This window comes from Micropterus dolomieu, linkage group LG19 (genome assembly GCF_021292245.1).
Source record: "Micropterus dolomieu isolate WLL.071019.BEF.003 ecotype Adirondacks linkage group LG19, ASM2129224v1, whole genome shotgun sequence".
In the NCBI taxonomy this organism is placed as follows: domain Eukaryota; kingdom Metazoa; phylum Chordata; class Actinopteri; order Centrarchiformes; family Centrarchidae; genus Micropterus; species Micropterus dolomieu.
Window position 1 is genome coordinate 13,723,727 of NC_060168.1, and position 26,906 is coordinate 13,750,632.

Consider the following 26,906-nt stretch of genomic DNA (forward strand, 5'->3'; position numbering starts at 1 on the left):
AATAGTGAATGTAAATGTGTCTTACAATTTGTTTAATTCAAATAAATAAATAGTATTATTGATGCAAACCTTGTTTCATTTGTTTGTTTGAGATGAACATGATTTTTCACCCACCATATCTTAATTATAATTAATTTTTTCAAAAGTCACATTTTATCACATAAACTAATAGCATTTGTATTGATAAATCTGGTGGCAAACAACCAAACACTTCATCAGCTTTGGAGCAGTATATTTACATCTGAGCCATTGAACTGCAACTCTTCTACTTGCCATGCGGTACCTATTTCTCAGGCAAATTCTTCAGCACAAGTGGCCTTGAATCTTGGACTCAGTCAGTGGAGGAGAATGTGTTGCAAACGAGGTTGGCAAATTAATTTCCTTAGTGTTAATAAAAAACAGCTTAGCCTGACTAAGAGGAACATAATGAACAAAAATCCTTTAATTTACTTGATTGTCCCTTGGATGAACATGTGATTTACTAATTAACCTGCTGCAGCCCACTTCCCTCAATCCCAGTAATGAGCAGACTGGTGAATACAATCAGCCTGACCCTATCATTATTTGTCATGAATAAATGTATGCATTACCATTATTATCAATTACATGTCCTGCAATATATAATCATGCAGAAATTATACATATCTATTCAGCTCCACCACTATTTGCTCATTTTTGGATTGCTCATTTATAAACCTAAGACAACCACTCGTCTAACAGGTAACAGTCTACCAACACAGTCATAAACACTCAACACATAAACACTCACACTTCATACACTGAGTGGAGTTTCCGAGATTCTCCAAATGATGTTAACTTGTCAACTGAGGAAGTACTGTCAGACAGTGTAAGGTACAATACATTTAAACAATTCACCAGAGTGGGGCAGGCCCTCTAACGTTAAGCTGAAACAGTTGTCAGAGTCACTTCCTATTCTTATAACTTTGCATCATGTGATGCGGCTACTTCCTCTTTTGCTACGCATCAATGCTGACGACACTATTTACTTTCCACCACATGCTTAGCAGAGACTTTATGAAGAGAAACTTTGCCCCATGCGTAAAGCAGAGCTTTTGATTTTCTTTCAAACTTTATGAAGATTTGAAGATTTGATCGGTCATGGATGGAGATGTGCTGTCTTTGACATCTTTCTCATCATTACCAGCCTCATCAGCAGCAGGAACACAGAAAGATACTCAGCCAACAAGTGACAGCAGCCTCCCTCAGAACCAACAGGAACACAAACCATCTGAAGAAGAATTATGGTATGTACGTTCCACATTTCTACATACAGGGGTGGACACAAAAACAGGAAAACATAACGGCATGATCTGTAACAATTCCACAAACTACACCAAGTCCACCAACTACAGTCTTAATTGACACCTTAAGGTTAAATACACGCTGATCTGACTGCCTCAACAAACGTTTAACTGTATATGGTAGGTAATAAGGTAGTATTTATTGTAGGGATATTGTATTGTATGATACAAGGGTCCCTGTAATTGTGTCCACCCCATACTTTTACCAAGCTTCCTTAAATATACAGTGTGAGACTAATCAAACCCATGTGATAGCCTGTAAGGTTTAATTTTTACTATAGTCTGAACTTTATCTGTAATCTGTGAAATTCTAGAAACTGTTACAGTTTTGGTACACGCTCTACCGATAAATTATATTCTAATCACATTTTCGGAAATGTTAAATTAAGAATTGCAGTTGAGGGAGAGGATGAATAAAGACTGACTGCGGAGTTTCCCATGAGGTCATAAAGTCGTGGGTTTCAGATCAGTATTTGATATTCCGTCATGTTGTAAAAAACTTGTTGTATATATAAGTGACTAATAGTCATGATTCTCAGTGTGGGCACACTTCATAAGTACCCACACTACCTCAACAAATGATTTGTCTGCCTTAAAATAACTATGTTGAAACAGTGAAATTCCACACTTCTCTCCTCTTTAAGTGGATCTGACCTTGGCTATCGTCCAGTTGCACACAAAGACCTATCTAGAGTGATATTTGTCAGGGTTGCCACGAGCAAGAAGAAAAGATATTATCTCCCTCTTTATCATATGCCATGACAGTGAATTACCATATTGCTATGGGAAGCAGTGGCATTTTGGTGTCCTTCCAAGACAGCATAAGATTGAAAACTTTGTGAAACTAGGTCACACAGTTTGTATTAGCTGTCAGAGAAGCAGAAAGAGAAAAGGCTCTGGATCAAGCAGACATGGAGCATAGTGTGGTCCCAGTAGGATGGCTGAATACACATTGCTGACTTGCCAAGACAGGCTGTGTGGACATGGGTATGTTAGCATTTTGTGCTGATACTGGCCACTAAAATTAGGCTCCAATTCATTTGTTTCAGCATCTGCTTTCATCCTACACTTCCCAAAGTGCTAAACTGTTGGTTCTGTGTTGATGAGTCACTCATTAGTGACCATAAACAGCCTTCACTAAAGCCCTTTCTAGCCTTGTTGAAGCCAGAGGGATGACAGATGGTACACAGTGTAGACAAAAATTTTGATTCTGGGTAAACTTTCATTTTATGTAATAACCCTTTCTGAGTATCTGACAAGACCGTGTAGGTTTCACACAAAATGCAATGTATCTTTTGATAATCGCACACCTTGTACTAGGATAATATCTTTTCTGAAAATGTCATCTTTTAGGAAGTAAGGAAAGTGCCCTTGTTTTGAGCTTCATAACAATTGTAGTAACATTATCTAGGGGCTTTGAGAAGTTAATAAATAGTTCAAAATATTGGGAAACATGCTAATTGACTTTCTTGCCCCTAGTTAGATAAGATTTTTGTTACCTCTCTCATGCCTGCACCTTTTTATATACAATCTATGGCCTGCACGTAACAACTATGAAGCTAAAGACTGAAAACAAGTGGAAACAGCTAGCCTGGCTCTGTCCAAATGTAGCAAAATGTGCCTTCTAGCCAACAAATCCTCCAACCTAAACAACAACATAATAAGTCGTTTATATCCATACCTCCCAAAACGACACACATGAGTGTTTCCCATACCAGTCCAGGACACAGGACCTTAACTATGTTAAAGTAAGTCAGGTGATACATGTCACATGACATTAAACACATGTTTAACATCGTGAAATGGTTGTAGATTGGTTAGGTTTAGGCAACAAAACAACTTGGTTAGGTTTAGGAAAACATTGTGGTTTGGGTTAAAATAACTCAAGAACGTCAGTCACGTGACTCGTGATGGAAGTCAGTAACGCTATTTAACTTAAAAATCAAAATAACTCACCACTTACTTGGTTTCACATGGGACTCGAATGCTGTTCTCCTGTGTGAAAGTCCTGGGTTGGTTTGACCCATCCATCTGGGGGGGGTTGTGTAGTTTTTTGTTACTTGGAAAGCTTGAAAAATTTAGCAGTAGCAGCAGAGTTGTATCAATCTTCTCATAGTAATCTTTAGAAAAAAAGCAAATACACAAATTTCCAAAAATGATGAACTACTCCTTTAAGCTTGAGAGGAAGAATTTTGAATCGCATATTAAGGTAATCCCACAGGCAACTATGTTTTGTGAAAACTGCTAAAGCTTTGCTAAACCTAAAGTAAAAGTTTTCTTAGAAAATTAGTATCTTGTCAGGAATATAATTAGCGAAAACTCCTTATTTGTACTGCATTGACCTGACAATATAACTCCAAAATTGTGTAACACCGGTTTTTACATAGCAGGACACTGTACGTAAGTGGATGAAAGCATGTGTTTGCGGGGGAGTTTAGCCTTAAGGGGGATTAGAGATGATCGCAGATTGTGATTCTTTATAATAAATAGCTCTCTAAGGTTACAGCAGTCCTACGGTATGTTTGTGTAAACAAGACCTGGGGGCTGTATGCAGAGATGTGTGTTCTTCCCTGAGCAGATTTTCCCCTGGGCTTTAGATCTCCACTGCCTCCCTGTCAGCTATTCCTTTTAGACAAGACCTCACAACAGGGCTGGTAAAAGGAAGCTAGTTTGACTAATTAATCTTTGCAAATATTTTTCTTTTCTCCATGTGGTACCACATGGTTCAACAGAAATCAACATTTTTCAGGGACAATCACCCATATTGTTTCCAGAGGCTATTGATATGCAAATACATCTGATAGTAAAGATATTTTGATTGACTACGAATCTAGAAGCAGAGAAAGCTGTGTGCGTGCGTGTGTACATGCGTGCGTGTGTGTGTGTCTGGGTGCATAATGTTACTGCGTGTGTGTATGTGCGTGGGTGTGCATAATAGCTCCGATTCGATTCTGTGTAAGTGCACTCTATGCAGTGGGTGTTCAAAAGTACTCTGACGTTCTTTTGCACATGTGTTTGCTTATTAATGGAAACCCTCTGCTAATGTTCTTCTTCTTTATTTTTTGGCACATATTCTCTGTCTATCTATGTATGTGTTAACTGTATTTGCGTGTTGGTGTGTCTGCAGGACAGAGGATGTGAGTCCCGGAGGTGACAGGCTGCTGTCTACAGAGGAGCAGGTCACTCTGATCACTGAGAGTATGACAGTCACCTCCACTGACCAGGAGAAACTGCTGCTACTCAACAAGAACACTGAGCTCCGCAGAGTCAACAAAGAGGTACAGCATCACCTTACACCAGTGCAGATTCTCCACAGGTCCACATTTGTATTGCTGATGTTGGCAATAACATTAATTTTTTGAAAACCAGCAAAGGACTGTGGGCGTTGTGTGAAAACTGCTGCTAAGCTGTGAAGATTCATTAAAGTTACATTTTTCACAATTAGACAGCCTTTGCTTCTTCATTTTAATTAGATGCTGCTTAATAAAAAGAGAAAAGATGATTCTCTCATCAGATGTACACTGTGATGTATTTAGAAAGTGAGAGGGAGAGAAGCATAGAGTGAAGAGTGAAGTGTCTCACTTCACTGACCTAAATTCACTTCCTGGTGCCCAAGTTGTTGTGGAGACAGATTGAGAATGACAGCAGTAATGATGAAATGAATGATGCTAGCGATGGCTACAACAGAGACCAGGGCACTGATGATTATGCAATGATGACGATGGTTACAGCTGATGAAGCTGAATGAGGACTGGGACCAGGTGTATCGCAGTGCCACGCTGGGTCTACAGCAAAGAATGGAGTCTTTGGAGCTGGAGAACACTGCCATCAAACAGCTCAACAGCAGACTGCTGCTCAAAGTTGAGCACCAACAGGTGACACAACACGACAATACTTCAAGCTTGCACATGGGAGATGGAAATGTACACATCTGACCAATGGCACACACATAAAGTTCATAGCATTAGTACGGGGCCTGAAAAGCGGGTGTAAAGTAGAGCACAGTATGTGAGGGGGTTTCCTATGCTGTGGGTCATGGTATAGCAGGTATAGATGTAGGTAGATAGTTATTGTGGTTTACATGTGTGCAGAGTGCAAAGGAGTACTATGAGCAGGCGTTGATGCAGGAGCTAAAGAAGAACCAAGAGCTGCAAGAATACATCATACTGCTGGAGAGAACGATGCACCACCCAGACAAAGACTGCACACCTGCCAAACAGGTATCATACCTGTCAGTCGGTCCATGCACCTGATCAGTTTGTACATTTTCATTTCTGTCAATATTCTCTGATCTGAGTATCATACATCTGTTTGTCTTATGTCTCTACTAAAGGGCAGCTTCAGTGCTGTAATGCGCAGCCCTGCATTGTGCCCCACCAGTAATCCTCCCAGAGGTCCCAGCCTGTCACCCAGTCACATCACCGAACACAGCCCCGCCTCATCCTCCTTTTTCCCAGCTTCTTCCAGCCCAGAGGCATGGCGGCAGGGAAGAAGCCATAGCAGCAGTACACCACTGGGAGCACTGGGAGACTCCAAGCAAGAGGTGCAAGATTTAAAAGAGCAGCTGGACACACTGAGATGTCAGGTGGGCTGCTCTCTTCAGCACAGCATCAAAAAAATTTCCCGTTTCTGATGTGATCAGAGCAGGACTCACTGTTGCCAGGGGAAGATTTGCTTAACGCTTAAACCTGAATTAGACGGTGAACTGCACCACCAAGTGGTGGCTCTGTGCTGTTCTGAAATTTATTCCCAGTGCAATGATAAGTGTCTGCAGATCACAAGATATGGTTTGGATATTGGCTAACTGGCTTATTTTTGTCTTATGTCAGCAGACCCAGATTTATGAAGCAGAATATCAGACAGAGCATAACGACCACAAGCACACACTGCAGGAGAACCGGAGGCTGAGGAAGAAGAGGGAAGAGATGCGCCAACAGGTGGCACTACTGCAAGAGCAGGTAGTGTTTTACACGAGCTGTACTCATATACACAGACACGCATAGAAACGCACACACTTCCGCAGACATACACATGCACATTCCCTTTTAACATAAATTATAAAAAAATATCTGGAGTCTAATCTTGACCCAAAGCCATCAAAAAATGATCTATTCAGGCAACTGATAATTTTATGCAGTGCTGCAATTATTTTGTTAATCGTGTCACACTAGACTTCAATGCCATGTTGGATTGGTTAGTTAAGTTAAACATGGAGGTAATAGGTGGTGCAGTAGCAGTTAAAACATATTGGAGTAACCATATAATCTAAAATAAAGCGTAATGTAAATTTAAAAACGCCTCAAACCCATGAGACCAGGGATTTAAAATAATCTGTTTTGATAAAATACAGGGATGACTGCCACTTAAGCTGCTCTCTGATTTCTTAAAGATGTGTTTTTTCTTTTTCTGATTTTACTGTCTGTGGTTCTGACATTGCTACAGCTCAAGGTTTATGAGGATGACTTCCGAAGGGAGAGGTCTGACAAACAGATGCTGCAGCGGCTGTTGCTAAAGAAAACGCCTCCAAACAAGGACCCGGTCCTTATCCACCGCTGCAATAATGAGGAGCAGCCACCAGGAGGAGACAAGAGGACACAAAGTGGAGAGAAAAGAAAACAGCACCACCCCCTCTGCCCCAAGCACCCAAACAGAGACAAAGAGTGAGACTTAGGGTTGGAGAAAAGAAATGCGCGATCATGCACATAGTACATTGAGTTTTAAATGTATTAGTTTCAACCCTTTAAATGAATGTCACTCAGTGTGTCAGAAACTCTCATAACAATGAACAGCACTTTTATCTGATGTAGACAAAAAAATAGCATGTAGCTCAAGTTTATGGAAATAGCTCAATGTGAGCATTGTTGTTGTTCTCGTTTAGGGTTCTGCTTGTTACCCTTCATAATAAGGACAAACCTGATAAAACACAAGTTATAATTAAAGTTAAATTGTAGATTGTAGTCTACAGTGTTTTTCTGTATATTTCATAACTGTAACAGAAGCAGTTGTTAACTTTGGCACCTATATATTTAATATATCTAATATATATCCTTCAGTCTCTTTCTAATAAATCTCTTTCTTTAATGTTAGTTATTTTTGTTTACTCTGACTTTGATTGCTATCAAAGCCATTTAAAAAACTATAGTCAGTAAAATAAATAATTAACTGATCTAAGTGTGCTGGTGGTTTGTTACCTGCCTCAACTTAGTTGTTTCTTTTTTGTGTGATACATTGCTTTGAAGACTTTGAAATCCTTTCTTCACAAATGCCTTGGCTCACCCAGTGTGCTGCTGAGTTAATGTTTCTCATTGTTTGCTCTGGGCACTGATCCACATTGGAACTAAAATCACTGAAACATAGCATTGCAAACAGACATCACTGAGTGGGGGGTTTTCCTCTGTAAATACTTTTGTCAGCATCCTTGGAAAGTAAAATAGAACTGTAAAATATTCTTTTAGCCTGTCTTTTGTATTAAAGTACATGGCTTAAAGTGTCCTTTTTGAAACATTTTATAACAAGTTATCTGTTATTTTGTTTTAAATTGTGTTAATTTAGTCGTTGATTTATCGATTGATCAGACACGTACACACATATTGATGCAGTATAAAATGAGAATGACATTATGTGTCAGCAGCTGGGTGACAAAATAAATACATGAGGACACAATGAGTCAGTATCACATGTTTCTAGTCACTGGGAAGGAAGTTAAAATGTGAACATTTCTTGACCACACTGAGACAACTATCTGCATCGTGAAACTCGGTTCTCACACACAGATTTCAGAAAAGGAAGCTGACAGCTTGTTTGCAACTCAGTGCTTCTCAGTTAATAAATCAAAATAAAAGTACCTAGTAAATGGTTAAGGGACCGTTTTGGCAGACTGCCAATGTGGGCATTAGGATTTTCCCCCTGTTATTCAATCTTTACCCAGCCCAGAGAATTCACACAAACTGACACGTCACCCCCAATATGAAATGTCTTTGTACTATGATCAGTCATCACTCCTCCACTCGCTGAATCCCTGACAAGGAACTGAAAAGTTGAATATACGGATGTGATGATTGAGAAAGTCTGGAAGTTTCCTGCTGGTAAAATGTGACAATAGCCCTGTAGATGAAGATGACATAAGTCTGGCATGTAGCTTCTGAAAACAAAAGGTTTTAGTCAATGAATGTCTTTGAATTCCCCACCACACCTGGACTGCACACTCAGTCTACGTCACAGGGTTTTTCCTTAAATTTTGTTTTCCTTGAAGTGTAAAATCACATTTAACATAATTGTAAGATAAAGATCACGATGTAAAATGCAGACAAAGGTCGTTGAGTTTCAAGAAGGTGCTCTGTGCAGTATATAACCTCTGCCAGTGAGACTGTGGCAGTATCCAGAGTTCACACTCGTAGACAGAGGAGGAGAAGATTGAACAGGTACGAGACAATATAATGCGTCTAGCCATAGTTGTAGTCAAGAACAGGTGTAGTTGCTTTGCAGATGAAGATTTTACATGAAAAAATACAAACTGAGAGTTTAAACTACCAATAGTATGAACTATTTATAAAGTAATTAGATGTAACACCGCCTGGACCAGGTACAACTCTGTGTTAATGCAGTCATTTTTAAAGATTTAAAATTCTAAAAGGATATAATTTCTTTTTCTTTCTACAATTGGACAGTTTTTTCACTGTTTTTGCCAAATTTACCTTTTAAAAAGGCTTTAAGTCACTTTTGCATCACTGCAGGTAGAGTGTTGATATTTCACTCACAGGATCATGGAGGTTAAAGGACAGTTTTCAGTCTTTGCCTTGTTCACTATGATGAGTGCAATGCTCTTTTCCTGACTGGTTTTAGTCAACAGATCTTGCATACTAACAAAGAGACTCCTAACATGGATAATAGGTGTGTTGAGGTGTAGTCACCAGGGTTATATTGGTCTTCCAGGGCAGGAAAAATAAGGTGGTGCTCAGTACTTTAAACATGGTTAGATGTTTTTCCCATCAGGCCAGGTGGGCAGGGCAGGCTTTCTGTCTGCATAAACAACTAAAACACAACTTGTCTCGAAAACTAGATGGAAAACACAATCTTAGACAGAAAATATTTAAACTCGGCTTTCTCTCTCACCACCACAAACTCTTTCTAAGTCTCTTTCTAAATTTTGGAAGCAGAAGACCTGAGGCGTCAGCAGCGAAAGAGTCTTAAGAGCAATGACTACCTCCATGACAAAACTGCAGGAGCTCTACAACCAGCAGGGCTTTCTCTCAGCGCTGCCTGTATTGAATGAGACTGAGCTGAGGGAGGCCAAGCATGCCTTTTCTGAGCTGGAAAAAGAGTTTGGTAAGTACCACTGCAAGATGGAGGATGAGGAGGGAAGGGATGAAAATGACATTTGTTAGTCAGGAAAGAGAGACAGAATGCTTAAGTGAAAATAAAAACTAATGAGAACAATCAGGAATGTTCTTTCTTGTTCATCTAATTTCTCGTTCCACATAAAGCTAAATGAAAAAAGACAACCCCTGATGGTGCTCTATTTGTCAGTGGGTGGGTATATTATGTGTTTGTATGTTTCCAGGTGAAGAATACACTCAGTACAGCCTCCACAATGTTCACCTTCAGTATCCATGGGTGAGGAGCCTGACCAAACACCCTCACATCTTAAAAGTGGTCAAAGCTGTCCTGGGCCCTGATATCATCCTGCTGGACTCCCGCTTCATCTGCAAATACCCAACACTTAAATCTGACATACAGGAGAATGAAGAGGGACAAACCAAAACTGATAGGAATGTGGCAGAGAATGCACTTCCATATGTGGCCTGGCATCAGGATATGAGGTGGATTTACATGCTAAAAAAGATAAACACTGAACAATTGTGTTTGGCTTTGATGTATTTTTTTTCTAACTGTTTTGTTCACAGGTATTGGGGTATTGCTGGTGGACCTGTTCTCTCTGTGTGGCTTGCTTTAGATGACTCACTGAAAGAGAACGGAGCCCTTCAAGTCATCCCAGGTACATCAGCTACTCATTTATGCTTTTCATGCAAGTTTATGCCTTTAGCCAATGGCTATAAAAAAAACTTTTTTAACTTTTGTTTGTCTTTATGTCCTGTAGGCAGCCACTGCGCTGGCATGTTGCCCCATCATCTAGCCACTCGTCCTGGAAACATGCTGTCAGTCAATCAGGAGATCCCAGAGGAGCTAGTGCAGACTGACGAAGCTGTGTTTTGCCCTCTGTTAGCTGGGCAGATGTCTGTGAGTTTATTTATATATTACAGAGTTGGTTTAAGGGTAATACAAGGTGAACTAATTAGGATTCGTGATTTGTTTTTTACCAGATTCATGATGGACTCCTGGTCCATGCCAGTGATGCCAACACATCCCAGATGAGGCGTTGTGGGTTTGTGATCCGTTATGTTCCCACCTGTGCATATCCCACACAGGTGAGACAAACATTAATATAGATTTATTCCTTTCTAATAATTTCACAGTATCAGACTTTTGCAGAGTATTGATCCTGTTTATTTCTGTTGCCGTCAGGATCCTGATCGTCCCAGGAAGTTTGATGCAACAATGTTGGTCTGTGGAAAAGATCACTTCAATCATTTCACCAACAAAACCACAGGAATACTTCCTTGATTCTTCCTACTTACAAGAACAGCTACTTGTACACAGGAAGCTCACATGTCTATTCTATGTTTATGAATAATATATTTTACCAAAAATAAGGACAGGTTTCAATGACATTGTTTGTACCATATTTAGTGTGAACCTGTTAGTGTGAACTGCTTTAAGACACTAGTCAATCCATAAAGCTTATTATTGTACCTAGTTTGCAAAATATTAAGGATGTATGTACAGCTTTAATAAAGGTAAATCAATATTGAAATTTGAATCAAAAGTGGGGTATATTCTTTGTAATTAGGATTTGGATATACCAATACAAAATCTCCAAATGCAACACTCCAGTCACAAATCTGTAAAATATCTACCTAACTTATTAATGTGTAATTAAGTCAATTAAGTGACCCAAGACTTTCCTTAATATTAATGAGGATATGTTATGCACAAAAGTTATCAAAATGCTGCATAGTATACTGTGTAATATTTAAAGAATTTCCTATTCTGAAGCAACACTAATGTATTATTATTATCATAAATATAGCCGCGAGCGACAATGATCGGGATCCAAGCCAGTTGCGAAAAACGCAACATTTGACATTTTCAGAGGAGAAGAACAGACACAGATGACTTAAGAGATTAAAGTGATGAAAGAATTACAGCATCGCCTTGAGATCAGAGAGTGTCATTATATGTACCTGACTACTGGGTGAAATGTTCAACCCACCTGCGACATTTTGTGTTTCCAAGATTTAAAGTTTAAGCTGCACAAACACTTTTAAGCAGAGAAACATAAGAAGAAAGTGTCACGGGACTGCTATGATCAGAACACCCCCATCGTCAGCAAGTCTGACGAGGTTAACTGGGAATTTGAACCCTAGAGCTACAGATCTCCAGAGCAGGTGACTTACAGACTGAGCTACTGGTGAGAGGGCTTCTTCCCTCACCTTCTCACAAGTTGAGGTGGCGATGTCACATGTGCCAGAGCCGGATAGTTTTGTCAGTTTAAACTTAAAACGTCAAGATGTAGGTGAAATAATTCTGAAAAAATCAGTCTGCTGGTTTTGGGTGTGATGTTAATTATTTTGGACGTACAGATTATTTTCTTAGATTTTTTGAAGTTAGAAATGAGAAATGTCTGGAAATTTACATTTCTTGTAATAAGCCACGCCCACTTTGTGCAATCATTACCAATTTTTATACATCAACTGAGTAGTGACCCAAGATTGTACAAACCGAATTTGGTACGAATAAATCCAGCAAATTACGTGGTATAAAGGTTGAGTTTGGTTACAATAGCTTAAGCCAATTTTGATTTACGGGTATTTATGTAAAATTGTACGTAAATACACAAAAGTAAAAATTTATGAACAAAAAACAGATTGACGTATCACTTTCTTTTGATAACTTTTGATTAGCGACATCCGTAGATGATCCTGCCAAAGTTTCAGGTCGATTGGCGAAATCGTCTGGGACGAGTTCGCAAGAATAGGTTTTAGAGGAAAGAGATAAAAGTCGTATAATTTGACATTTTTAGAGCAGAAGACCATTGGAGCAAAGATGCAGATGAATCCAGAGATTAAAATAATGAAAGAAGATTGACTCTAAACGAAGCTGTTTTCGAGATAATTGCAAAAACGCAAAGTTGATTATTATAGCGCCACCATGAGGTCTATGAGGGCCATTTTTTTTGCCTGCAACCTATGTGCCAATTTTGGTGAGTTTTCGTCCAGCAGTTTTTGCTAGCCACTTTTAGCGGAGAAAAAGAAGAAAGAAGAAGAAGAAGAGGAAGAAGAATTAAAGCTGCAAGCAGCGTTGGGCGGGCCCTCGCACGTGTAGCGCATCGAGGTGTGAGGCGTGCTACATAGCACTTTGCACTACAACTATAACTGAACATGTAGATGTGTTCGGGGCGTGACTGTTATAAAGCACGTAAAGTTCGGTGCAGATGTGAGCATGTACTCTGAAGTTACTCACTCACTGTACAACTTTTAATTATCAAGGGCTTTAGAGTAGACAGGGAAAATCTGAAGTTGGTCAGACTAATTCTCTAGGAGGAGTTCATAAAAGTATGGAGCCTGTAAATCATCCAAAAATAACCATAAAATTCAAAATGGCCAACTTCCTGTTGGGTTCAGGGCATCACTCCAAGAGGCTTTTTGATACGTCTGGACATGATACATGTGCCACAGAAATTTCATACATGTAGGTGAAACGTGCCACGACTTCAGAGATTAGTGATGAAAGGATTTGTTAATTGGGGAAACACATACTTGATTTTTAAACCATCGCCTTGAGATCAGAGAGCGTCATGTACCTGGGTGAAATGTTTAACCCACCTGCGACATTTTGCGTTTCTAAGATTTCAAGTTTAAGCTGCACAAACTCTTTTTAGCAGAGAAAAATGAGAAGCCAGGGATCCAAAAAAAAAACAGGACATTAGACTCGACATGATCTGAACACCCCTATTGTCAGTACATCTGACTGGCTCACCTGAGGATTTGAATCCTGCACCTACAGAGCTCCAGAATAGGTGACTTACAACTTGAGGTGGTGACGTCACATGTGCCAGACCAGGATTGTTTTCTCAGTTTAAACTTAAAACACTCTGTCAAGATGTTGGTGAGAAAATTCAGAAAATAAAACACCCATCATTCTGACGGTTTTGGGAGTTGTTGTCAATTATTTGGGTTGCATTGTATCCAACAGAGCAGCTGAGTGAAAAAGAAAATGTTTTGCATACTGTACAAGTTATGGCAAGATACTGAATATCACTGTAGACTCACCATTTTACCGATCTAAAAACCCTTTGAAACCCTTAATATCAGCCATCTAGAGAATGTCTGTCGATTTTGGTAGCATTTGAAGAAAGACTTGTGAACACACCCAAAACCAGCAGAATGATCTGTGTTTTTTTTCAGAATTTTCTCACCATCTTGAGCATTTTAAGTTTAAACTGACAAAACTATTCACTTCTGGTAGATGTGATGTCACTATACCTCATCTTTTGAGAAGGTGTGTGCAAACAGCCTCTCATCAGTGGCTCAGTCAGGGTTCAAATTCTCAGGCAACTGAGTCAGACTTGCTGACTATGGCGGTGTTCAGATCGTAGTGAGTCTAAGTTCTCTATTTTATTTGGATCCCGTGACACTTTATTTTTCTCAGCTTAAAAGTGTTTGTGCACCTTTAAATCTTGGAAACACAAAATGTTGCAAGTGGATTGAACATGTCTACAGTAGTCAGGTACAATATGACTCTCTGATCTCAAGGCGATGCTGTAAAAATCTAATTTGCGTTTCCCCATTATCTCAAAGTCCAAATTCTTTCATCACTTTAATCTCTCAAATCGTCTGCATCTGTTCTTCTCTGAAAATGTCAAATGTTGCGTTTTTCACAACTTGCTTTGAACCCGATCATTGCCGTTTCCGGCTATATTTATATAATTTATTTCACACCCTGTGTATTAAACCTCTCTTCCACATTAGGTACAAACATAAAATATGGTATTTGGGAATAGTCTCCCACAGAATGTGGTGGATGGAGAAACATAACAAAACAATAATTTCTAAAGTAATTTTATTGAAAATCTCAAAACACATTGAAAATATACCATCAGATGAATGCTCAGAGATAAGACACACCGTGCTTATATAGAAAATCACAGACAATTAGTTTTTAAAGTAAATAAATACAAACATCCAGTATGTAAATAAAGACATTTTAAGCCAGTTTCAGTGTCTCTTTAACCATGACTCCTATTCCATCAAAAACTTTATGAAAGGGAGCATTGCACATGAATGCACAGGTGGTGATCAGCTTATTTTTGACATCAACGTGTGCTTTCTCCACATCCGTGTTGACATGTTTGCAGCCCATCTCCTTCACGGCACCTGCTGTCTGAGCATACGGCCACCTAAAGACAAAAGGAGAGGGGGAGTTAGAACTGTAGATGGAGTTTTTTTTGTACGTCCATAAACATGTGATGATAAGAACATATTTCACGCACTTTTCACACTCTTTGTCCTGTCCCACAGTGAGCTCACAGCCGGGCAGGAGTTTGGCAGCGAGGATGGGGGAGATGCAGCACATGCCCAGCGGCTTTCCAGCTTTATGGAAATCCTTGATGAGCTTCTCTAGTTGTGGCTGGATGGTGCAGTCCTTATTCTTCACTGCCCAGTCACTCAGGTTCTTAGCCACACCAAAGCCCCCTGAATGAGAGCACACAGGATTTGTTTAGCACATCACAACAATGGAGGTGAAAAAACTGAAAGAAATGTAAATTTTTTAACTCTATGGCTTTGATTCATGGACGGGTGAGCCCAACCTGGGATGATGGCAGCATCAAACGCGGAAACATCTAGCTTGGCCAGATCAGTCACGTCACCCCTGGCAATGCGGGCGCTTTCCTGCAGGATGTTTCTTTTCTCATCTGTAGGTTTCCCCTCACAGTGATTCACAACATGCATCTGATCTGCATTCGGGGCAAACATCTGCACCTGAAATGAAACGCCAGCATGTAGACTTTCTATATGGGGTCAGCCTCTGTAGCAAAGGACTGTGGGATGTTTCTGTGTTATCATTAAAGCCAGCTGTGTCTCAGTAGGTCAGGTATATTACAGGTTTTAAGAAATGTAGACATGAGAGCTGCAAAGCCCCTCTAAATGGCACAGGAACCAGACATTTAACATCAAATAACAGATAAATACACTCTAATATGTGTACATCTCTTCTTTTCCTGTCCTTACTTTTGCTTCAGCCCGGCTCAGATGGACAAGGACAGCGGAGGCCTCATGGACCTCTGTGCCATCATAGACTCCGCAGCCTGAGAGAATAACTGCAACACGCTTCGTCATGGTTCCTATGAAACACACACATAAGCACATCTATTTATCTAGACTCTAAATACAACTAGATTATCTAGACTGCATAACTTGTCTTTAATTTGACATCATAAAGTGCTGATCCATCCTATTTGTTGAAGTGATTTCTACTTAAGGGTACTTTATTCCGCACAGGAAACTGTTAAGGGCAAATAATTGAGTGGGGCTGGTAGAGAGACATGTTCCCACTAGCAACTACTGAACTGTCCCTATAGCAATAATTTTTATCCAGAAATAAAAAATAAAACCGTCAGCCTCTGTATTTGGTACACAAACGGTCAAATTCTCTACTACACAATACGTTTTTGAAGTTTTGAAAGACTATGCTTCACAGTGGTTTGGTCTGCTTGGTGGTATCCTACCTTTTTCAGACTCTTATAGGCTACTTTAATTCTAAAATGCGACTAGCGACGGATCGAGGGAGTTATTCAGATCATCGGGAAGGAAGTGAGAAATACACAAAAGTCTATAATATTAATAATGTAGCCTATTACCCTGCTTCCTGCTCTGAGTAATCCCAGTCAGCAGCTCTCGGTGAGAGTTACTGTGGTTACTGGGACGCTCTGAAACGTCTGGACAACACAGGCGGTAGATAAGCAGCAGACGTTGATGTAATAATATCGGTTAGTGCACGCGCTGCACAACACTGAAATATAAAAATGTCCATTTTATCTTGAGCATTTTACGCCGTTGTGTCTTTGCATTAATCTTATCAACATGTGTTTGCCCCTAAAATAGGCTATCAGAAGAAAACGTAGGTTATGAAAGCAGAGGTTAAGCCAGTGTAGATAGGTCTTACCTAGTAGTGGGTGTCTTGGCTTTGCACGGTGTGTGGAGCTGTTCAGCAGAGGTGTGGCGATGGCTGAAAGCGAAGCGGACTCTTTATAATCCTGCTACCTGACTCCCGGTCTCCTCCCACAAGCTGCTGTCCAAAACGCTGACATCATGCACCTTAAAAGGTAACCAGTAACGCCGTTGCGATAAAATGCTGAATCATCGCTCTCAGTAGTGTAGGTTTTCTCTAACAATAAAAGTGACGTATTGAGGAAGCATTTAAATGACACGATTCGTTTGTTTCACTGGATGCATTTAAATGCTCTATTATTTGAACATTTTGATAAAGATCTGTGAATTAGCCTACTTTATGACAATAATAATAATAATAATAATCCTTATTTGTAGAGCACTTTTCAAAAACAAGTTACAAAGTGCTTTAACAAGTGTAAAGAATAATACAAAAAATAAGATAAGAGCATGAAAACATTGAAAAGACTAAAATACAGATTAATATAAAATTAGTAAAATACAATAAAATAAAAGGGATAAAATAAAGTCAAATAAGATCGGGAAAGGCTCTCATATAAAAGTATGTTTTAAGAAGGGACTTTAATTAATTAAAATGAAAAAATTACCTGTGCTTTAGGTAGGTAGGTATCATATAAATCTGTGTGCATGTGATAGAGCACAGTTGGAAGAAAAAGATTCCTCAAGAAACATAATAGCCTACATAAGATACGTACAGATCTGTAATGCTTAAATTCTACTGGCTCAAAATGATAAATGAAATTATGCTTAATACAGGAACAATCAGTCTTGATATATAGAATAATTAATATATAGATTAGATTGATATATCGATTATAATTAGGCTAGCCTACTGTACATGTGTATATTTATCGCAATCAGCCTAAATTGTTTTTTTTGTCTCAATATTACTCTTGAATTAGCCTGTCTGTTTCCTCTTCAGATACAGACCTGAGGTGGAGATTTCCTGGCAGGTTTCTCATGCGTGATGACATCACACGCAGCCATATAAAGTGTAGCCTCACGTCCTCCGAAATCCACTCCTGCAATGGCTCAGCTGCATTCACTGCATGTGTCAGTCGGCATACTGGGCATCTCTGGCGGTAAGCTTTTATTTCCATACGTCATCTACGATTTTTTGTTGCATTTGCATTCTAGGCTGTAATATATATATACATAAACCTATACTTTCTTCTGTTATAAGAATATCATATCAATCAAAATATATAGACATATAGACAAGTTATAAAGACATATTACTGTAATTTTGTAATTAAAATATAAAACTAATATGCTACTTGTTACCGACCACTAATATAAAAAACAATTCTGTTCGTATTAATAATCAAATGTCATATGTGTAATATTCTGCAACTAAAGTATTAGTTTGGTATCAGATTTTAAAAAGCATGTTGTTAAAGATTTAAGGTAAGGTATTTAAGGTAAAACCTAAAAAAAAGAATCTACTGCTAATGTCAGAAAAACAACTCTATTCTTTAAACACATCATACTGCTGCAGGTAGTATCATCAAATCTATAAATAAGACGTAATAATGTGAGGAAACATCTCAGCTCTGTTGTTAGATGTGGGAATACATACCATCATCTTTTTCATCAAAATGTTTTGCTCTAGATGGGGTTTGTAATGGGGTTTTGTTCTGACATATAGGTTCTCTCCTGCTGTTGGTGAACAACTATTCAAGCTCACCTGAAAATGACTTCATTCCCCATACTGCACTGGGGATTCTGCTCCTCATCATTGCAGCCCTCTTAGCTTATGCAGGTTGGTTTTTATAAAACTTATCGTACATTTTATTTATTTCATTCACTTGTTGCAGGGGCTGGTTTGTATTAGTGTGTAAAAAAATCATAATCCTCTATCTGGTCCCTCTCCTCTGTTTACTCTTTGTCTCTCAGGAATCCGTCATAGTCTCTCCCACGCCCAGCTGTTCTCCTCTCTGTGTCTGACTGTCTCTGCCTTGTGGTGTGGTTCAGGCCTGGTGTACATCCTGGTGGGGCAGAGGGTGCTGCAGGCCACAGAGCTGAGATCCTCTCTGGTCCCGGGCCTGGCAGCATTTACCTTAGCCCTGCTCGTCATAGGCAGCATAGGAGTCATAGCAAAGAAAACTGTTCTATTTCTCATAGCTCTTGGCATTAGCTTAGCATGTGCCCATCAGATTGCCAGTTTGTCTGCTGCAGGTTTTGGTCAGTCTGCTACAGCTGCTAACTACCTTCTTGTCTGCTTGGGGGGTGTTTACTTTGGTTTTGGACGCCTGCTGTACATTATCACTCATGGTAAAGTGGAACTTCCAGGAACTGGTCTGAAGAGGAAAGCAGAGCTGAAAACAGAGCAGGACCAGCTCTGTAGTGATGCAGTGTCAGTAGGTCTGGTGATGAACTTGCTGTCCGCCTCTGTGTTAGCCTGTCCTCTGTTAGGTGTGGTCCCCCAGCTCTCCGTTGGTCACGTCCCCTGGCTGTGGACAGCTGGAGTCTTCCAGCTTGGCATGTGTGTCCTCCTCTACCGAGCCATGGACACACTAGCTGCCACTTTCTATGGCTTCACTGCTCTGCTGAAATTTGCAGAGGGCTACAGCGCTCTCCTATCATTCTACTCAATTCAGCCTTTCTCCCCTGTTCCCTTCCCTGTAGTCTTCTCTGTGCTTTTTTCCATCCTGGCTCTGTTCAGTTGTCAGAAGAGCTTGCTGGAGGGGCTCTACCAGTTATTCTATGCAGCTTATCTTATTGCAATTGCAGCCCAACCCAAAGGCTTCTTCCAAGGGGGCACGCAGGGTGTGCAGGGAGCTATATTTGTTATTACTGCAGGCATGCTTTTAATTACCACATTCAATATAGTCTCTACCACAATGATTCCCACAGGGCGGGGCTATTTCAAGGCTTTAGTAACCAGGATGCATGGTCTTACTCTCAGAGCCCATGATAAAATGCTACATGCTCCTCACCTGGGCTACTCCAAGTATGCAGATGCAGAATTGTTAGGCCACGCCTGCAGTGTGCTGGCTGCTTTTGCCATTACAGCCACAGTTGGTGATAGAAATCCTCTGTCTGTGCTGATTCTGCCCTGGGTGGTGGTAGCTGGAGGGGCACTCCAGCTGCTCTGCGGTTCAGTATCTTTTGCTCGAGGTAAAACCTTCGAGAGCACAGTTTTTATTCTCTACGGCATAATGTGGACAGTGTGGGGGCTGACTCGATACGGCGGCCTGTACGGTGAAAGCAGAAACTTTAATGTGGCTGTAGGGATCATTAGCTTCATGCTGTTTAACGGTTTAGTGACAGCTGCAGCACTGTTTCTAAATGTCGCCTGGTTTGCTTACGCCTTCACCTTCCAGCTCATCCTTATTAGCTTCCTGCTGGATGCAGTAGGTGCACTGCCATATGGTTATGACATAGGAATCACCATCATCTTTGGTCTCATCAGTTTTTATTGTTTCCTGGCGCACATTTTCAACAGTACCTTCGAGTCTCCCCAGATCCCCTTAGGAAATCCTTTAGTCAAGTTGAGTGGGGTCGGGGGAGGCTCAGATATCTGTCCACATGTACCAGCCCGCAAGGCCACATCTGTCCAGCAGATTGCAGGTGAGAATATGTTAAAGAAATCAATGTGGATTTTTTTAATACAGTTGTTTGAATACTTGATGTGAGTTTCATGTTTTTTCTTCTTTCAACTGCAGAAATTATGAAAAATGGTGGCATATGTGGGATGCCTACTGACACTGTCTATGTGCTGGTGGCAGCGTGCAACAGGCCCGATGCAGTTGTCAAGGCTTACAAGTGAGTTTCCATTTTCATGATTGTGCCCCTATATGCATTCAATTGCTAATTCAATCTTATTACTCTCTAATATCTGTGTTGTTGAATTCAGGGTGAAGAAGCAGGCGCAGGACCGACCCATGTCCCTATGGATCTCGTCCATCAAGCAGCTGCAGCCGGTGCGACACCTGCTGAGCCCTCTGCTTCTGGACTTCATGGAGGCTGCGTGGCCCTCATCCATTAGCATGGTTATAGCCAGAGGTAGGTGTGTGTTTGTAGATATATATTTGTGTGTGTGTCTGTGGGGTTGCCTGATGTTGCATTTGGGGGGCTTTATGAGCATCATATTGGGGTTTATTTGTCTCACAAAGGTCCGTGGATGGACACCTTTGGTTTAGAAGATGCTGCCAAACACATAGGGACTCCACAAAGCATTGCTATCCGAAACCCAGACTGTTCTGTGGCCACACACCTCATTAATCTGGTAAGGGCTGGGGAAAATAATCACGGCATGTCTTAAAGTGAGTGAAAAAAGTCACTGTGTCTATATATGGTAATTCAACAACCTTTTTCTTGCAGGTGGGGCCCATCGCTGTAACCTCAGCCAACCCTACAGGCGAGGCAGACACAACTCACCACAACCAAGTTTATGCTAAGCTGGGCGACAAGGTGAGGACAATATTTCAGTGTTATTAAACACAAGAGGCACTGCTGTTCTTATTTTGTGCAGTAAACTACATGTGCATTTTGCTTGGTTAGGTGGATGGAGTGTTATGTGATGGAGCCTCCCCAGAGAACATTGCATCTACTGTGGTTGACTGCACTAAGATTGAAACAGGGCATATTGGTTTCTTCAGAGTGGGTCTCATTCCTAAATCTGAGGTAATGTAAATATCCGTTCTTCTTCTATTTATTCTGAATAAACAGTTTCAGTTTAATGCCCGCTTACATTAATGTCCGCTGTTTTTGTCTGTGTGCTTTGAAGGTTCTTAAGATCTTTGAGGAGGTTCAACGGCAGCACAGACAGGGGCAGATGAATCCTGCTTTTGAATATGATCTTAATCAGCCACATATACAATTTGATAATGGTTCAGGAGAAGACAACTCAGCAGAGTCAGGAAGAGGAACTGACAACTCAACACCATTCACAGTTTCACCTGAACAACGTCCAGTACTAAGAAATGGGTCATTGAATCAATGAACTGCTTGAAAATGCTGCCAAATGTAACATAAAATTCAGATGTACACATATAGGTATTATTAAACATATGTATTGACATTTAATAGTTGCCATACTTTTGTTTTACAAGGCCTCATGCCCATTTTATTGTGTTTATAGTGGCCAAACTGATTGTTGACTGTTTTTGTCATTTGTTTTTCTTAATTTCACAGATGCATAAAAAGTCTAATGCACAGTTGTAATATACCTTGCTGAATAATTAAAATGTTATGTTTTGTACTGTATGTAATATATTATTATTTTTATTTATATTGATATATCGTTAAATATGTTTTTCTGGAAATTGTAGTATGATAAATACACAAATGCACTGTATATACTTTTCATGATAAAATGTGCATTAAATTATTTCAGAAAGCAGCTGCTATTATTTATAACATTTACAGATCACTGCCCACTATGAAAGGTACCTAATTATACTGTAACTGCACATTATGGGCAATATTATTTAAAATCTCCATTGAAAGGAGTAGATGCGAAGGGCAATATAGCCACATCAAGTATAACACAACTTAATCAAATTTATTTTGTGATGAGGGATTAAATCCACAGTCCTCTTTCAGTGAGAAATGTATTGAAAAGTATATTTAAATGAATGGAATGATTTTATTGGCACTGCACAACAGAACAAAATTGGATAGCCATTCTTTAATGGTGCAAAGAGCATATCTCAGATAAAAATAGGTATAAAGATAAAATAAGGCTAGAAAAACATATACAAGTAAATATCCATAAATAAGCAGTAGAAAATTGCAGTATCGGAACAAACATAATAAAACAACAAAATAGAAAGTACAATTTAAAAGGCAGTTATATAACTTATGTGGTTTGTGTTGCACATATATAATATTACACCATATATTTTTGTAATCACCGTACTCACTATCAATTATGGATAAAGGATTTGAGAGCAGCATACTGTTCATAATTCACATTAAACTTGGATATTGTATATAGTGTATCACAGTGTCCAAAGAGTTCAAAGCTGAGCAGAATTAAGTGCCCTTACAACTGAAGGATAAAAACTGTTTTTCAGTCTGTTTGTTTGTGCCCAAAGATGCCCAAGTTAATGTTACTGACAGCATGCAAAAGCCTCACCATTAAAGGCCCGGTTCCATATCTCTGATGAGACAGATCTACCAGCTCATCTTAATGCTTAATGATTATTTCATACTTTATAAAAAGTATTATTCCAATGAAAAATTTATATTATATATATATATATACATACATACATACATATACACACACACAAACATACATATATACACACACATATACATATACACACACACACACACACACCCCATCAGGGGCGTTTCTAGGCTCTTGAAACATTGGGGGCTTAGCCCAGCCCAGAAATCTTTCATGTTTTTACCCCCCACCCCCCATTGCCGTCCACCCAAAGTAGTTTATAAAGCAACAGTAAATGATATTTATGTAGCCTACATTTACTATGATTTTTATAATTACTACTGATAATAACCCCCTGAAAAATTTGTGTTTTAAACACTTAATTTCCTGCATTCTGGTGAATTTTTTTGAACCAATTTATTGAGGAAATGTCTGAGGTGACAATTCAAAATTAAAAAAATATAGTGTAATGCAGTAAGGCTGTCAGGCATTCTGTATTGCGGTCAGTACAGTTATTTCTCCTGTAGATCAACCTTTCTCATACAATTTAATCCCAGCTGAGTCTACATACATCCAGGACTGCCTGAAGTAGCCTAAAGTTGTTCTTAATGTGCATATGGCACCTTTTCCCCTCAATGATAAATTAGCTAAATTAATTTTAATAAAGTAAAAAAATATTTATTAATGAAATATTAGGGGGTCTGGGGGTCCTCCCCTTAAGATTTTGAGCATTAAACACTTAATTTCCTGAATTCTGGAGACATTTTCTGCACGAATTTATGGTGGAAATGTCTTTAGTTTTATAAAGGGAAGGACAAAATATAGGTGGCAGGTGATAATTCAGTATATAAAAATATAATAGAATGCAATGCAGTAATCAGTAGCTTATTCTTGTTTTTAGTTTATAAACACAACACAAGAAACAGCTCGAGCAGTGGGGGAGGGAGTGGGGGCTAGTAAGAGATGTGATTAGGCCAGCCCAATGTCAGTATTGGCTAATGCTTTATGGGACGACCGTTGCCCATTTTGTATATAAATAAATTATTTGACTTGTAGCCTATTCGATAAGACGAGCACACTGCTCTTCGTCAGAGAAAGAAAACCGAAACTGAAAACACATATGATCAGAGAGAAATATCACCACGATTCCACAGAAATGTTCACTTTTAAAGTGCAGCTCACAGCCGCTTTAGAGGGACTGTAGCATCCAGGAGACAGTGAAACGGTAGTGTCTCACAGCGAGGGGACTAGACACTACATTGACTAGACACTTACCGATAACATTTATATTTAAATGTAGGCTACTGATTACAATTTTGCTAGAGACAATTCAGAAGTTGCGGACAAGCCCTGAAGCTGTGAGCATCTCTCTCTCTCTCACTCACTCACTCACTCACACACAGGCAGGCTGAGTAAAGGCGGGGGTCACGTTACGTGATCTTCAAACAAAATGTAGCAATATTATTGCGAGTAGCCTCCGCTCTTATCCGCTGCATATTAACATGGAAAATATTTTTGTTGCTGTTGTTGAGTTACATTCAGGGCTACAGTCAAAAAATGACCTGGAGACGCCGTTGGATACCATACAAAGCATGAAAAAATGAGATTGAAAGAAGTCTCAGCTAGGCTCAGCTTTTTTAACAGCCTGGGTAAACACCTTAAGTCGTTTTTGGACGTCTCACCGGTCAAGTTCGCAACAATACCTATGCAATGTCCGGTTAGACCTTCAAAATAAAACTAGTGAATGACGTTTTGAAATAGAACGTTGTTAATGTTACTTGCGTTCCAAACGCAAACAAATAAAAAAAAACTCAGTATTGATATTAGTTCTTAGGAAAGTATCAAAAAACAGGCAAGTTTTTCCAAATGATCTTATGAACCATTAACAATTCATATATAAAAGGTTTGTCATTAAAACAGTACTTCATTTATAAATACTGAACCGATCGTATATAAAGTATGAAAATAGAATTATTAAGCACATTATAGATGAACTTATAAATAAATAATTCAACATGTATAACTATATTTATAAATGATTCACAAATGTGTATTAACATAAGAAGAATAGTTTATAAATGATGAATTAAAAATGTACTAATGCCTGACAACTCCTTCATAGTGTGTAGATAAAGAATAAAACATTTATAACTGCGTTACTAATGCGCATGTGTGTACAATGCTTTATAAATGATGAATTTCGTATTTACTAATACTTAACTAATGCTTCATAATGTGTATTTATTTTAAAGTGCCATCTTTTTCTTAAAATACTTACTGACTCTTAATGCTTCCCTGTCTCTCCCTAGTTTACTTCCCTGTATTTATTGAGGAAACTCAATAGAAATGATTAATCCTTTAGTATGCACTTTTTTGTCTGATTAATATTTAATCTATTACTAGACTTAGAAACTAAGAATCATACAGGACAGTGCATTTCCTTTTCTTAGCTTTGGGAGTCGTTGAATAAACAGGCTTTCTTAGGTGATGACTACAGTGTGTCATCTGGACATTGTTAACTACAGTGACTTGTGGAGTAGGCTGAGAGGACATTCTCAGACTCAATAACTTCTCTCAACAGATATTTTGTCAGATGGTGTTTGGGTATTTATGTGGATGTGCCTCAGTGCTTGTAATGTATGTGTAAATATCTGTGTATATGTTGACGGTCTGACCAGTTCTTACATTTTAGGACTGTGTTAGACTGTTTAAATCTTTATTTGGAGCCAATTAAAAGAAGAAATAGTTCATATGTCACCAATTTTATCCTGGTTTGTTGTAAAATGTTTTTAAAACTCTTTGCAACTTGAATGTGGAAGTCTATTCCATTAATAAGTTACTCAGTAATCAGTAGGTAAGGTAGTAGGTAGTTTTATCACAAAACTATAATTATTCTTTAAACAGGGAAAATCCCAAGGATATGTTTATATAACTGTTAGGTAACACAGTGTATGATCTGTTGAGAAAACACAAGAAAACACAAAGTAACTAGAAGGGCACTCAGAGAACAAAGACATCCCCCATGGCAAATAGGCCAGTCGTCTACAATGTACAAATCTGCAAATGCAACTCTGCCCTGTTAACACTTGATTTGACTAATTATAAGAGAGGAGAAACCAATGAGTTTCAAAAGCAAAGAATATATGATTTTAATACAATTTTATTTAATAAAAGGCAGCGGTATAGAGTCTTCAGTCTTTTAAAAGAACAGAGTTTTGGCAGACCTGCAGTTTTCTAGGTCTTTGTTCCAGATAAGTGGTGCATAAAAACTAAACGCTGCTTCTCCATGTTTAGTTTTCACTCTGGGGTCAGAAAGGAAACCTGTCCCAGACAACCTGAGAGGTCTAGATTGTTCATAACGTAGCAGAAGCTCAGAAATGTATTTTGGTCCTAAACCATTCAGTGCTTCATATAGACCAACAGCAGTACTTTAAAATTCTTTGACAGACAGAAAACCAGTGTAAAGACCTCAGAACTGGAGTGATGTGATCTACTTTTTTTGTCTTAGAGAGGACTCAAACAGCAATGTTCTGAATCAGCTGCAGCTGTCTGATAAGTTTTTTAGGGAGACTTGTATTGATACTGTTACAGTAGTCGAGCAGACTGAAGATAAATGAATGGACAAGTTCTTCCAGGTCCTGCTGAGACATAAGTCCTTTAATCCTTATGTGATAGTGGGCAGACTTTGTAATTGTTTTAATGTGGCTGCTGAAATTCAGGTCTGAGTCCATGACTACACCAAGATTTCAGGCTTGGTTTGTGGTTTTTAACATTGCCGATTGAACTTTTAATCGTTCTTTCTTGGCTATAATAACAATGACTTCAGTTTTATCTTTGCTTAATTGAAGAAAATTTTGGCACATTCAATCGTTTATTCATTCAATGCAGTTACTCTGTTTGTATGGGATCATAGTCCCCTAGTGATATGGTTATGTAAATCTTTGTGTCATCTGCATAATTATGGTAAAATATTTTGTTGTTTTTCATAATCTGAGCCATTGGAAGCATCAAGATGTTAAACAGAAGAGGCCCCAGAATGGAACCTTGGGGAACTCCATAAGTCATTTTCATCAGCTCAGATTTGAAATTACCTATAGACACAAAGTAGTTGCTGTCCTTTAAGTAGGATTCAAACCAGTTTAGTACTGTGCCAGA

At 39.1% G+C, this 26,906-nt stretch overlaps 4 protein-coding genes across 8 annotated transcripts in view; 3 read left to right on the top strand and 1 right to left on the bottom strand.

The window, feature by feature from the left end:
* The window catches only part of si:ch211-153b23.7, a 61,004-nt gene extending 53,591 nt beyond the window's left edge, over positions 1–7,413 (top strand). The window contains exons 2-8 of one of the 3 annotated variants that reach the window (XM_046030855.1): positions 1,166–1,265; positions 4,450–4,600; positions 5,054–5,197; positions 5,414–5,542; positions 5,656–5,907; positions 6,152–6,280; positions 6,765–7,413. In XM_046030855.1, the coding sequence (XP_045886811.1) occupies positions 1,166–1,265; positions 4,450–4,600; positions 5,054–5,197; positions 5,414–5,542; positions 5,656–5,907; positions 6,152–6,280; positions 6,765–6,986 (1,127 nt within the window). In that variant the 3' untranslated portion in view covers positions 6,987–7,413. Of the gene's footprint in view, positions 1–1,020; positions 1,266–4,449; positions 4,601–5,053; positions 5,198–5,413; positions 5,543–5,655; positions 5,908–6,151; positions 6,281–6,764 lie in introns of those variants that run through there. The other 2 variants (XM_046030853.1, XM_046030854.1) reach the window with 2 other exon arrangements.
* Positions 7,414–9,517: 2,104 nt separating this feature from the next.
* On the top strand, positions 9,518–11,050 carry zgc:174917 (uncharacterized protein LOC565650 homolog). The gene is made up of 6 exons (XM_046031440.1): positions 9,518–9,647; positions 9,883–10,141; positions 10,226–10,317; positions 10,420–10,559; positions 10,643–10,747; positions 10,845–11,050. The coding sequence occupies exons 1-6, from the start codon at positions 9,518–9,520 to the stop codon at positions 10,941–10,943; spliced, it is 825 nt and encodes a 274-aa protein (XP_045887396.1). The 3' UTR covers positions 10,944–11,050.
* Positions 11,051–14,484: 3,434 nt separating this feature from the next.
* si:ch211-153b23.5 (uncharacterized protein LOC321177 homolog) lies at positions 14,485–16,757 on the bottom strand. 3 transcript variants are annotated; one of them, XM_046030811.1, is made up of 5 exons: positions 16,605–16,757; positions 15,671–15,783; positions 15,250–15,421; positions 14,932–15,133; positions 14,485–14,838 (listed from the first exon to the last, which is right to left on the bottom strand). In XM_046030811.1, the coding sequence occupies exons 2-5, from the start codon at positions 15,776–15,778 to the stop codon at positions 14,646–14,648; spliced, it is 675 nt and encodes a 224-aa protein (XP_045886767.1). In that variant the 5' UTR covers positions 15,779–15,783; positions 16,605–16,757; the 3' UTR covers positions 14,485–14,645. The 3 variants fall into 3 exon arrangements, with proteins under 3 accessions (XP_045886767.1, XP_045886769.1, XP_045886770.1); XM_046030813.1 differs by lacking the exon at positions 16,605–16,757 and adding an exon at positions 16,300–16,399; XM_046030814.1 differs by lacking the exon at positions 16,605–16,757 and adding an exon at positions 16,168–16,301.
* Positions 16,385–21,694, top strand: si:ch211-153b23.4 (uncharacterized protein LOC335392 homolog). The gene is made up of 11 exons (XM_046030810.1): positions 16,385–16,428; positions 16,544–16,764; positions 17,553–17,712; positions 18,279–18,392; positions 18,527–20,203; positions 20,299–20,398; positions 20,490–20,638; positions 20,749–20,861; positions 20,957–21,046; positions 21,137–21,259; positions 21,363–21,694. Exons 3-11 carry the CDS (start codon positions 17,658–17,660, stop codon positions 21,576–21,578), a joined length of 2,637 nt encoding a protein of 878 aa, XP_045886766.1. The 5' UTR covers positions 16,385–16,428; positions 16,544–16,764; positions 17,553–17,657; the 3' UTR covers positions 21,579–21,694.
* The last annotated feature ends 5,212 nt before the right edge of the window (positions 21,695–26,906 follow it).

Excerpts from the sequence above, each read along its gene's own strand:
- zgc:174917 (XM_046031440.1), top strand. The coding sequence starts at position 9,518 with ATGACTACCTCCATGACAAAACTGCAGGAGCTCTACAACCAGCAGGGC. Across the intron at positions 10,560-10,642 it reads TGTTAGCTGGGCAGATGTCT|ATTCATGATGGACTCCTGGT; the intron begins GTGAGTTTATTT and ends GTTTTTTACCAG. Across the intron at positions 10,748-10,844 it reads CCTGTGCATATCCCACACAG|GATCCTGATCGTCCCAGGAA; the intron begins GTGAGACAAACA and ends TGTTGCCGTCAG.
- si:ch211-153b23.5 (XM_046030811.1), bottom strand. The coding sequence starts at position 15,778 with ATGACGAAGCGTGTTGCAGTTATTCTCTCAGGCTGCGGAGTCTATGAT. Across the intron at positions 15,422-15,670 it reads TGAGCCGGGCTGAAGCAAAA|GTGCAGATGTTTGCCCCGAA; the intron begins GTAAGGACAGGA and ends GTTTCATTTCAG. Across the intron at positions 15,134-15,249 it reads TGATGCTGCCATCATCCCAG|GGGGCTTTGGTGTGGCTAAG; the intron begins GTTGGGCTCACC and ends GCTCTCATTCAG.
- si:ch211-153b23.4 (XM_046030810.1), top strand. The coding sequence starts at position 17,658 with ATGGCTCAGCTGCATTCACTGCATGTGTCAGTCGGCATACTGGGCATC. Across the intron at positions 20,639-20,748 it reads TAGCATGGTTATAGCCAGAG|GTCCGTGGATGGACACCTTT; the intron begins GTAGGTGTGTGT and ends TGTCTCACAAAG. Across the intron at positions 21,260-21,362 it reads GTCTCATTCCTAAATCTGAG|GTTCTTAAGATCTTTGAGGA; the intron begins GTAATGTAAATA and ends TGTGCTTTGAAG.